Source organism: Panthera tigris, chromosome A1, assembly GCF_018350195.1.
Source record: "Panthera tigris isolate Pti1 chromosome A1, P.tigris_Pti1_mat1.1, whole genome shotgun sequence".
Classification (NCBI taxonomy): domain Eukaryota; kingdom Metazoa; phylum Chordata; class Mammalia; order Carnivora; family Felidae; genus Panthera; species Panthera tigris.
In genome coordinates, this window is record NC_056660.1 from 47,094,307 (window position 1) to 47,107,083 (window position 12,777).

Consider the following 12,777-nt stretch of genomic DNA (forward strand, 5'->3'; position numbering starts at 1 on the left):
CTAATGGTTGGAACCATCCAATAGATTGGCATTATCTCTGTTTAGTCCTCTACCCTGTTGGCCAAAATGCTCTTTCTAAATAAAAATCTGTTTTTGTTTCTCCCACAGTTAGTCTTGTCTCTGTTCACTAAGAATAACAATATATAAGACCTCCCATTGTGCTACCCCTGCCTACATACCCAGTTTCATCGTATATTATGCCACACACGCACGCATGCACACACACAGCCGTGCTTCTGTATACAACTACTTGTGTTTCTCCCCACGTTTGTAACTTCTTCTGCTTTACTTGAATTCTCCAAGCACTCTGCGCTATTTCATGCCTCTGTGCTTTTGCACACTCCAATCTCTTTGCGCAGTGTACCCATGTCTGCATCGCAGGTGCTTGTCTTTCAGTATCAAGTGTCACCTACTCTATCAAGCCTTTTTTGAACTCCAGGCAAAAATGACTTATGTCTCCCCATGATACCATATATACCAAGATATATTTAGATAGAGATGTTGTTGACATAACTGTCTGTGTGCTTCTTAAGAGGAAGGATTCTTTTGTATTGGTCTGAGCTGCTTAGCAGCACAGTGCCTGTTTCTAGTAAGTAGTAAGTAGATCTTTGTTGAAGGAATAACTTCTGGTTTTGATAGGTCAAAGTAAATAAGAGAAGTGGGGGATTCTAGAATGAACCTGAAGCAGATTAGAGGTACCAACCAAGAGGCACAGAGGATGAGGGAGAAATCAGACCTGCTAATTAGAAAGAAAACTTTAGTTTCTTTTTAAGTGTCAGAGACTCAATCATATGCTTTATGTCACATATGGAACCAGAGCAGCGTAAATACCAGCTCCACCCACCACCATCATGAAAAAAAATATTTTAGTTACATGGAATCGGTAGTATCGTCAACTTTTATTGAAAACACTGGAGTTTTTTCTCGGGAGCCTGGGTGGCTCAGTCAGTTAAGCCTCCGACTCTTGGTTTGGGCTCAGGTCACCATCTCACTGTTTGTGGGTTTGAGCCCTGAGTCAGGCTCCACGCTGATGATGCGGAGCCTGGCTGGGATTCTTTCTCTCCCTCTCTCTCTGCCCCTCCCTGGCTATCTATCTGGCTATCTCTCTCTCTCTTTCTCTCTCTCTCTCTCTCTCTCTCCCTCCCTCTCTCTCTCTGTCTGCCCCCCCTCAAAATAAATAAACTAAACTTTTTTTAAAAATCACTCAATAAATGCAGATGGGCTTTTTAATTCTATGTTTCATTTATTTTTCTGCTAATGGCAATAGTATTGATAAAATCAGTATTTTTATTAATAAACGGCATTTTAAAGAAATAGTAATTTCCCAACTGGAATAAATAATGCTTATTTTGCCTATGTGGAAATATTCAGAATGAACCATCCAAATGAATTTTAACACAACATGGTAAGATTTTGTAATGACTATATAAGTAATTTTGTGAAGTAACGGTGGTAAAACTGTAATTCTGGAGAGTAAACACCTGCTCTTCCCAAATGTAAAAGTACATTTAATTGCATACAAACTAATCATCTTTTTTTTATATATATTTTTAGTTTATTTTTGAGAGAGAGAGAGAGAGAGACACACACACACACACACACACACACACACACACACAGTGAGTGGGGGAGGGGCAGAGAGCGAGGGAGACACAGAATCCAAAGCAGTTCCAGGCTCTGAGCTGTCCGCACAGAGCTTGACATGGGACTAGAACTCACGGACTGTGAGATCATGACCTGAGCTGAAGTTGGACACTTAACCAACTGACCCACCCAGGCACCCTACAAACTAATCATCTTAAGAAAAGTATGGAAAACTGGGTATTTTAAGGCTAATAAAAACTTCAATTTAACCAGAATCATTATATTTAAATCAGAGTACATGAATTACTGATAAAATTCACCTAATTTGTTGAATCTGTATAGAAAAGCAAAAGGTAAGCAATATGTAATAAGATAATGGAGATAAACATTTAATAGCAATGAAAATAGTCTCTTAAATTTTTTGAATAAATATTTCATTAAAATCAAAATTATTATATGTATATATAATAAATAAAATAAAATTAAATTAAATTAAAATAAAATAAAATAAAATAAAATAAAATAAAATAAAATAAAATAATGGCTAGCTATTTTGAGTGCTTCCTTTAATACCAGTCATACATACTATCTCATGAAACCATAGGAGTATTGCTTGGGCTAACTAGTATGTTCAGAGTGTGAGGTAAACTCAGGGGAGTTTACCAGCTTCCCAGGCTTCCTGAGGCCTCAAAGAAGCCCTTTTGTGTGAGTGCAGGCTTCCATTAGATTGGAAGGTGTATCAGAGAAGAATCAAAGGAGAAGAATGACCAAGATGCAAAGTCTACTCAATCTGCTCTTAGGTTTTTCATGGATTCGCCATCGCCACAGTTAGCATATCGAGTGCTGTAATATATGATACCTCTGCCCTTAAGATCTGAAATTTTCACCAGGTGATAAAGCCCACAGAACACTGTCCACAAAATTGACCTGAGACTGATTTGGATTTTGACTGCTCTGAATGCAAATTTTGTCCTTTATGGGGTGCCTGGGGGCTCAGTCGGTTAAGTATCAGACTTCAGCTCAGGTCCTGATTTCACAGTTCGTGAGTTCGGGCCCCACGTCAGGCTCTGTGCTGACAGCTCAGAGCCTGAAGCCTGCTTCAGATTCTGTGTCTCCCTCTCTCTGCCCCTCCCCTGCTCTCTCTCTCTCTCTCTCTCTCTCTCTCTCAAAAATAAATAAACATTAAAAAAATTTTTAATAAATTAGCCTTTTCATTTTAATAATGATGAACATATATTTATCTACCCTATGAATGACTAATTTATTTTACGGACAAAACATTTCCCTTTCATTTTCTAACAGCTCTGTGTCTAACCTTGCCAAGTGCTTAAACCAAGAAGTCTTTGTTATGGCTCATTCTGGAAAAAACTCAATTACATGGATTCAGGATAATATAGTAAAATTTGTTCTGTAAACATGCTTTTTATAGGTTCACACACCAGCTCATGTGAGTGGGTGTGTGTACCGAATGCCAGCCACCACTGAAGTAAGGGACAAAGTGATTTATCTATAAATTGTGTCCTGTTTACACATCAAACAAATTGTTTAAACTTTTTACCTTACTGATGTGCCTTGATAACTCATGAATGACTACATTTTTCTCATTTAAGAGCTGTTACAACTCAACACTGCAGCGCCCTCCCCTCTACCATCAGGATTGTCATACAGTTGAACCACGTTAAAATGAATTTCTCAGAGGGAGCTTTAAGGGGGCAAGAAATTTAAAACACTTGAACTTGAAAATTCCATTCTCTGACTCTAATCTCCTGTCCTTCCAGCTCTCCCAGTCCTTTCATTCTCACTAAATCTGTGCTTTATTTGCACTCAATACATGTTCCACATTCATAAACTCTGTATTTTCCAATCTGTCAGGCCCTTCTTGGCTTCACTTTTCTTTCTACCCAGCCATGACCTTACCAGCCATCTGAGCACTACATTCACTAGCACCTAGATTGCTTTGTCACTAATTCATCCATCAGGCTTTTCTTGACATCCCTACCTTTCACATAGCACCTTACAGGGCAACGATAGTTACCCTGTAAATACTTAATGGAAGGAAAGAGAGAGGGAGAGAAAATTCTTTGGTTTTGTGGTAATATGCTGAAAATTTCTTGTGGAAATGTGTTACTGCTTGAAAGAATTACAAATTCATGTTGTTGAACATCAACCAGAACCTCATTCCTACTGCCCACTGTTTTTATTTTTCTGCATCTGTCATGTTTCCCATTATCTTCATTGCAGGTCACTTCCACTCAAAACCATCACTTCCATCATCTCTATCTTCCTTATTAGGTCATCTAAATTTCTTTCTCTTAAGTCTCTTTCACCCAAGGATTTTTGTAGTATCTTCACTTTCTCTCTTTTTCCCCCTTTTGGTTTCTCTTCAAAAAAATGAGAGAGAATGAGAATGTGTGTGTGTGTGTGTACACACAGAGGTAACTTTCAAAAATTAACCCCTCTCTTTGTACCTTATTCCTTCCGTCCCCCCAATCCTCTGTTCAGCTCTGCCCTCCGTTAGTGATCGCCAGTGACTTCCTAATTGACAGTGTTCTCTTCTCAGTCTCCTGATCTATGGCATGACATTATAGATTTTATAGATAAGCTAGAAATTCTGTTCTCTCTTTGCTTGACAACACCATTCCTCTCCCATGTCTTCGTCTTCTTCCAACCCTATAGTGTAGCTGTCCCTCACATATCTGCCCTTTGTCCTATTCTTACATGTCACTAGTGATTCTCAAATGCTAGTGAATGTAAGAATCACCAAAGATTCTTGTTTAAAGTGTAGGTTTCTAGGGGCACCTGGGTGGCTCAGATGATTAAGCATCCAACTCTTGATTTCATTTCAGGTCATGATGTGATTCATGAGATAGAGCCCTACATCGGGCTCTGTGCTGACAGCTTAGAGCCTGCCGGGCATTCTCATTCTTTCTCTCTCTCTTCCTTCCTCCATCCCTCCAAAATAAATAAGCATTTAAAAAAATAAAATAAAATGTGGGTTTCTAGATCCTGCCCTCAGAGATTGTGATTAAGTAGGTCTGGAATGAAACCCATGAATCTGCATTTTTAACAAGCTCATCTTGTGACTCTAATAAAAGTGATGCATGGCCACACTTTGAAAAATAATGCTCCACAGCCCTTTCTATTCTGTGACTTATAAGTAGATAGTCCCTTGCATCCATCACTGATTGCTCTGAAATATTTAATGTCCTACTCATGAATTTCATCTTATTATCTGTTCTTTCTCCTTTTATCTCATTAATATCTCCTTATTACCATACTTTGACAATCTCGGGACCAGAGCAGGGCTGATAATCAACTAGCACTTGCTTTTGGTTATTAAAACAACAAAATATTTGCAAGAAGACTGCACACAGCTGTTGTCCCAAGGCCCTGAGTGTCATTCCTGTCTGTACTGGCACCTCTCCGAGATCCCTGCGACCTCCTCACCATCCACCAACAGAGATACCATACGTGGCACCTGCCCCAGTGCAAAGCTGGTGCCTTAAATGGTTGAATTTTATCAGTTAAATATCACTCCTGTTAAAGATGAGATAATTAACCATGTGAGACACAGGATAAGAAGCTGGTTTTAATGGGAAGGATAGTAAAGTCAGGATATAAGATGATGTGCAGTCCTGTTAAACCTGCTAAAATAGTTGGATGGAATAGCCTGCAGCAAGTCCAAGATGACCAGAGCTGTGCTTTCCAAATTTGACCAATTATCAGAAATATTGATTCAGTGGGACTGGGGTGGGCCCGGAAATCCGTTTTTGAACATTTTCCCCAGTGATTCTGATGACTTAACTAGGTTTGAGAACTGCTTTAGATTGAGAACACAGAGAATTAATACTAAAGTGTTGCCCCTTATTGGACCTCAAATAGGCATTTTACATTCCTTGGCACCATCAAAAAGATTAGATAGGATATATGGAATTTTCCTCACAAACTACCACCAGTACTAGAAAGTGTCATTTGTATATATTTTAAATAGAAATCAATTCAGTATTAAATTCTATTCAACAGAATGCATTTTGTCTCTGGCAGGAAGGAGCTCCATTTCTAGAAGTTTCTTTGAAAATAAACTCCATAAGAAAAAAAAATCCCACATTTAGGAAAAACACAACAAAATGTGATCACCTTTATATATTTAATTTTAAGAGAAAATATATAATTTTAGATTATCTAAGAACAAGTTAAGATTTGAATTAAAACATGTAATTATGTTTTAATCAGCCGTTGCTTGTCTCTGAATCATGTGTACAGTTTATTGAAACAAAGGAGGAATAACAGTTCTGTGGGCACCTGGGTGGCTCAGTCGGTTGAGCATCCAACTTTTGATTTTGGCTCAGGTCATGATCTCACAGTTCATGGGATCAAGCCCCATGTCGGGCTCTGTGCTGACAGTCCAGAATCTTCTTGAGATTCTCTGTCTCCCTCTCTCTGCCTATCTCTCTCTCTCAAAAAAAAAAAAAAAAAAAAAAAAATATATATATATATATATATATATATATATGTAATTATGTTTTAATCAGGTGTTGCTTTTCTCTGAATCATATGTACAATTTATTGAAACAAAGGAGGAATAACAATTCTGTAAAATGTTGTGTCATGGGTTTAGTCCTGAGTCATTTATTACGTATATGATTCTTGAGTCACTAATTACTAAGGCTTTCCTATAAGGAAAAGATTACTAACAATAGACAAAGTAAGTGATTGTGAAACTTTTAATACTAATTATTATGGTTACAGAAAGACTTTTTAAAATCACATTGGAGGAATTAAATTCTGTCAAATTACATTTATTTCAAAAATAGGTATTAGCATCACTTTTCATCGACAAACGTTATTTTTCGTGAGGAATTAAAATACATTTTGGGATTTAGAATCTTAAAAGTTTATAAAAAAATATATTCTTAAAACTGACAGCACTATAGTTATTTTTATTATCCGGAGAGGGAGTAGTTTCTAGGTTGTATATTAAAGATACCTTTTAAAAGTAAGGCATTGGGGCCCTTAATTTTGTTTACAGTACTGAAACCTAACATATGTAATTTCTGTGATGAAAAAAAAAAAATGGAACTAAAATAATTAAGATTAATGACTGCTGTTATTCTTTTATGCAGTTGAATTTAGATCCAATAAGTTTCAAAAATAGCACATTCTAGACTACAGCTAACTGCGATTTGTAAATGCCCTTAACGCTTCCCTCACGTTGCACCCCAGCCCCCCACCCTGCCCCCCTGCCCCACCCCGCCCCACCCCACCCCGATTGTTCTGCACTTTGAAACACAAAGCAACTTGTCAGTTCAGTTTATTCAGTTAAGGTCAGTTCCGTGAAAACAAAGTCAAGGCAATTGTTTGATTTAATTGACTAGTGAAACTGGTTATACAGGTAAGAAGAACTCAGTTTTTATTTTTGTCCAGCTGCGTATTTGAATGTTCATAAAGTAACTTAGTAGAGTAAGTAATAAGATTCCAGTGACATTGTAATAAATTTAAAAGAACGGTTACCAAAGCAAGGAAAAAGGACACTAAAACCCAAACTATAGAAAATATTCATGGTATTTTTTTCTTTATGGCATTGCTTCTTTGTAATGAATCATGTTCAAAAAATGAAGTCTTCTTTTTTTTCACTGTTCGTTTCCTTATCTTTGAGGAATTTCTTTTCCTGGGCTAATGTAACCAAAAGGAAAATTTTAAATATAATTTAGTCAAATCATTTAAATAACTTTTACAAAGTAGTCCTCAATCTGCAAACAGATATTCTACAGCAGCTAGCTGGTCAACCACCTTTTGGCTTCACTCTCCTCCTTACCCACCTAGACCTCAAGGTCACCTTGACAATGATTGTTTCTGCCTTTGATTCTTCTGCCTTCCTCTGTACCCTCCATTATATCCATCCTGCTGTTCTCTACACCTTCAGCTTCTGGGCTGCTAGTCACTCATTTCTTTTATGTGGATACTAAAATAAATGATATGTTTAGATCTTAAAATATATATCTATAAATCTTGTAGGGGCACCTGGGTGACTCAGTCGGTTAAGCATCTGACTTCGGGTCAGGTCATGATCTCACGGTTCGTGGGTTTGAGCCCTGCATCGGGCTCTGTGCTGACAGCTCAGAGCCTGGAACCTGCTTCGGATTCTGTGTCTCCCTCTCTCCGTGTCCCTCCCCTGCTCACGCTCTGTCTCTCTGTCTCTCAAAAATAAATAAAATGTTAAAAAAAAATAAATCTTGTAAATGTAACTCACTTGAGAAAAAAAGTCATTTCTTGTCCCAGAAAAAGAGCAAATCTTTAGCCTCCATTGAACTTGTTAGGAACTATGAAGGAAAGAGGAAAAAATACTGAAACATATACAAGGCTAGAATTTTATTGGCGAAGAATATTTTAAGGTCATAAAGTAGGAATTTTGCGGCAACTTTGTTCTGTGTAATAAAGTACTCCCTTCCCCACCCCTCATTCTTATAATAGGTGTTTACCACTTCTGTTGTGATTTGTTCAGTTTTTGCATATCCAACTTTAGAATACCTTTTCTGAGAAATCATTAGGTACCAAAGTAGGGGCCTATGGATACTGACAGCGCTGTGTGTGACCTGCATCTTACATCTGCTTAGGAAAAAAGAGCAAATGCAATAAACAACAACAACAACAAAAACCAAGGTTGGTTGGATATATAAGTTAATAAAATCCTTAAGAAAAGAATCTTGGTCTTATGTATCAAGAGCATTACATTGTCCTTAAACTTAGTGCAACTTCTGTTATGAAAAAACTTCACAAAGAAAACATTAATTAAAGAAAAAAGTAATTTTGAAGTCTGTTGCAACATTATTTATGATGCAATTGATAAATTGATAACGTCCTAAAGGTTTATTACTATAAGCAATGTAATTATGGTATGTTGGCTTCCTAGACAGTTTTGTAGCCATTAAAATCGTAAATTAAGTTACTCTGAGAGCTTGGAAAAATAATAAAGGTAAAGTGAAAAGGTCTAATATAAGATTGTACATAATGTACTAAGAAAAAGCAATCCAAAAGGAAATTACAAAAACAAATCCACTTATGATAGCATCAAAAAGAATAAAATCTAAGCTTAGGAATAAATTTAATCAAACAGGAGAAGGAGTTGTACACTGAAAACTACACAACTTTGCTAAAGAAATTTTAAAAGACCTAATAAATGGAAAGACATCTCATGTTTATAGATTAGAAGACTTAATATTGCTAAGATCACAATACTGCCCAAAACAATTTATAGATTCAGTATAATCCCTATCAAAATCCCAATAGCATTTTTTGAAGAAATAGAAAAACCCATCCTAAAATTCCTATGCAATTTTAAGGGACCCTGAATGGCCAAAACAATCTTGAAAAGGAAAATCAAAGTTGGAAGACACACTTCCCAGTTTTAAAATGTACCACAAAGCTACAGTAGTCAAAACAGTGTTGTACTAGCATAAGGATAGATAGATAAGACTAATGGAATAAAATAGAGAGTCTGGAAATAAACCCTTCATATATGGTCGAAAGGTTTTCAATAAGATTGCTAAGACCATTCAATGGTCTTTTCAACAAATGGTGCTGGTAAAACTGGATATCCGCATGTCAAACATTGAAATAGAATCCTTATCCTACTGTCTACAAAAATTAATTCAAACTGGATCAAAGACATAAATTTCAGAGCTAAGAATGTAACACTATAGAAGAAAACATAGAAAATTTTCATGATCTTGGGCTTGGCAGTTGTTTCTTAAAAATGATACCAACTAGGAGCGCCTGGGTGGCTCAGTCGGTTAAGCGTCCGACTTCAGCTCAGGTCACGATCTCGCGGTCCGTGAGTTCGAGCCCCGTGTCGGGCTCTGGGCTGATGGCTCAGAGCCTGGAGCCTGCTTCCGATTCTGTGTCTCCCTCTCTCTCTGCCCCTCCCCCGTTCATGCTCTGTCTCTCTCTGTCTCAAAAATAAATAAATGTTAAAAAAAAATAAAAAAAAAATGATACCAACTTAGGATTCTCTGTCTCCCTCTTTCTCTGCCCCTCCCCTGCCGCTCTCTATCTGTCTCTCGAAATAAATGTTAAAAAATAAAACGATACCAAAAGTATAAGCAACAAAAGAAAAAACTAGGTTAGTTGGACATCATCAAAATTAAAGACTTTTGTGATCAAAGGACATAATCAAGAGAGTGAAAAGACAACCCACAGAATGGGAGAAAATATTTGCAAGTCATATGTCTAATATGGGTTTAATATCCAGAACATAACTCCCAGGGGCACCTGGGTAGATCAGTCCGTTAAACATCCGACTTCGGCTCAGATCATGATCTCACAGTTTGTGAGTTTGAGCCCCACATCGGGCTCTGTGCTGACATCTCAGAGCCTGGAGCCTGCTTCAGACTCTCTGTCTCTCTCTGTCTTTCTCTGCCCCTCCCTGGCTTGTACTCTGTCTCTCTCTCTCTCTCTCGCTCTCTCACAAAAATAAACATTTTAAAAATTAAAAAAAAGAAAAAAGAAAAAAAACTCCCATAACTCCACAACAAAAAAGCAGACAACATAATTGAAATTATGGGCAAATGACTTGAATAGACGTTTGTCCAAAGATACACAGTGACCGATAGGCACATGAAATAATAGTGTTGGTGAGGATGTGGAGAAAGTAGAACCAAGTGCATTGCTAATAGGAACGTAAAATGATGCAGCCGCTGTGCAAAACAGTTGCCTGTTCCTCAAAAAGTTAACTATAGAAAACAATTTTTTTTAACTTTTTAAAAAGTTAAATATAGAATTACCATATGACCTAGCAACTTCACTCCACTTCTAGCAGATATTCAAAGGAATTGAAAATGGAGACTCAAACAGATATTTATACACCACTGTTTTAACATTAATTAAAATAGCCAAAAAAGTGAAAACAACCCAAGTATTCAACAGATGAAAAAATAAATAAGATGTACTATAAACACACAATGGAATATTATTTAGCCATAGAAAGGAATGAAGTTCTGATACATTGTACAGCATGGGTGAACCTTGAAAACATTACCTTAAGTGGAATAAGCAGACACAAAATGACAAATATTATATGATTCCCCTTATAGATCTAGAATAGGCAAATTCATAGAGACAGATAGTAGAGGTTTCTAATGGCTGGGGGGTTGCAGGGAGTGTTTTTGTTTAATGGATACAGAGTTTCCATTGGGATTGATAAAAATGTTCCAGGAATAGAGATTAGTGATGGTTATACAACATTATGAATATATGTAATGCCACTGAATTGTGTACTATAAAATGGTTAAGCTGGTATATTCTTTATATTGTAACTAATTTTTTTTTATTTTTTTTTTATTTTTTTTAGAGAGTGAGAGTGGGGATAGGGTAGAGAGAGAGAATCTTTATTTTTTTTAACTTTTGTTAACATTTATTTATTTTTGAGAGATAGAGCACGAGCCAGGGAGGGGCAGAGAGAGGGAGAGAGAATCCAAAGCAGTCTCCAGGCTCTGAGCTGTCAGCACAGAGCCGAGTGCAGGGCTCCAGTCCACAAACCATGAGATCATGACCTGAGGTCACGAAGTCAGATGTTTAACTGACTGAGCCACCCAGGCACCCCGAGAAAGAGAATCTTAAGCTCCACACTGAGGAGGTCTATCCCACAACCGTGGGATCATGATCTGAGCCAAAGTCAAGAGTGGTACACTCAACCAACTGAGCCAGACAGGTGCCCCTACCATTTTTGTTAAAAAAAACTTCATTATACCTAGTGATTTAGTTTCATAAATTATCAGTTTTATAAATAAAGATGGAAGGAAATACGAAGATGTAGAAAAATGCTAAATTGCAATGTCATTATTTTTAATACAAATAAAGCTCAAATAAAAGGTTTTTATTTTTAGCTAATGGATGTTTATTAAAAGGAGATAAATTTTGTCACATATCTTCTCAAACCAACAAATGGCAAAAACATTTAGGTGACCCGTCCCTGAAACTGGTAATAATTCATATTTTATTTAACATTTTTCTTTGTGTTTACATATTATTATTATTATTATTATTATAAAGAATAGTTCTATTGATTAATAATTTTGAAAACCTTCAAAGTTACATAGGAAAAGCTCTTCTGAGTAACTCATGCAAGGGAGTTTTGGCATACTGTACCTGTGCTAGAATAATAATCTTCAGTTTCTTATAAAATGTTTTAGATTTTCATGAAATCTGTTTTTCTTTAGCTTGACAGGGCCAATTCTCTGTTAAACCAGACTCAGCAACCTTACAGATATCTCATTGAATCAGTGCGTCAGAGAGACTCTAAGATTGATTCACTGAAAGAGCATGTTACACAACTTGAGAAAGATGTCAGGTAAAATCATCTGTTCATTTTTTTTTTTTAATTATAAAGGCAACGTAAACATAATACTGCTATCCATGAACTAAGGTTGTAAATTGGGAAGAAAAAAATGTAAATAATGAACATGGTTTTAAATGTAATTTATCTTAGAGAAACTTAGGTCACGTCACGTTAGGTGCTCACATTCATTCCACCTTGTAATCAGAAGTCTTAGCCTGGACCTAACAGTGCTATGCTTACTAACAGCACTCCCCTCACCCTAGGAAGCAAAAAGCTATCCTGTCCTTGTTCCCCTACAATTCTTTAGTGGGATGGGGTTTAACCAAAGCGAGGGAGAACATAACCAGATGCCATTTGTGGAGTCAAAATAACTTTTTAAACAGCTAAAATATACACATTTGCTTAGATTCTGTTGACTTTGCCAAGGAATTTTTTAGGGTTTTCTTCCCCTGACTCTTTACATGAAGTAACCCATGAATCACCTAAATATAAATAAACCCCTTTCACTTCCTTAAATTTAAATTGTTTTCTTACATGACACCTTATCCAAAGGACTTGCTCCACTTAATAGCCATTCACATTCTTTACCTGTTCATCTATACAATCATTTATTCTTTTTAAATTGGAGTAAAAGAGTGATGGTATACAGAAAGAAAGATTTTATTTAACTCATGGATGGTTGATTAGTTGGCTTAGTTATTGGATTTTAAGGTTGTTAGAATAATTTAGATAAATTATTAGCCAATTCATAAATATAGAAGCAAAGAATTAGATGGGAATAGAAATTGTTAAATTAAGGAATTGGAAAACAATAAGGAGAATATATTAAATTCAGATTTCCTAAGGTATATAATCAAAGT

At 36.4% G+C, this 12,777-nt stretch overlaps 1 protein-coding gene across 9 annotated transcripts in view; it reads left to right on the forward strand.

The window, feature by feature from the left end:
* Positions 1–12,777, forward strand: part of PIBF1 (progesterone immunomodulatory binding factor 1) — a 206,294-nt gene that overhangs the window by 155,273 nt on the left and 38,244 nt on the right. For 8 of the 9 annotated variants that reach the window (XR_006214658.1, XR_006214660.1, XR_006214661.1 and 5 more), the window contains exon 15: positions 11,799–11,929. Coding sequence is in view for 5 of the 9 variants with exons in the window: in XM_042978114.1 (XP_042834048.1) it covers positions 11,799–11,929 (131 nt within the window). In the remaining 4 variants the exon portion in view is untranslated. Of the gene's footprint in view, positions 1–8,132; positions 8,245–11,798; positions 11,930–12,777 lie in introns of those variants that run through there. The other variant, XR_006214666.1, reaches the window with a different exon arrangement.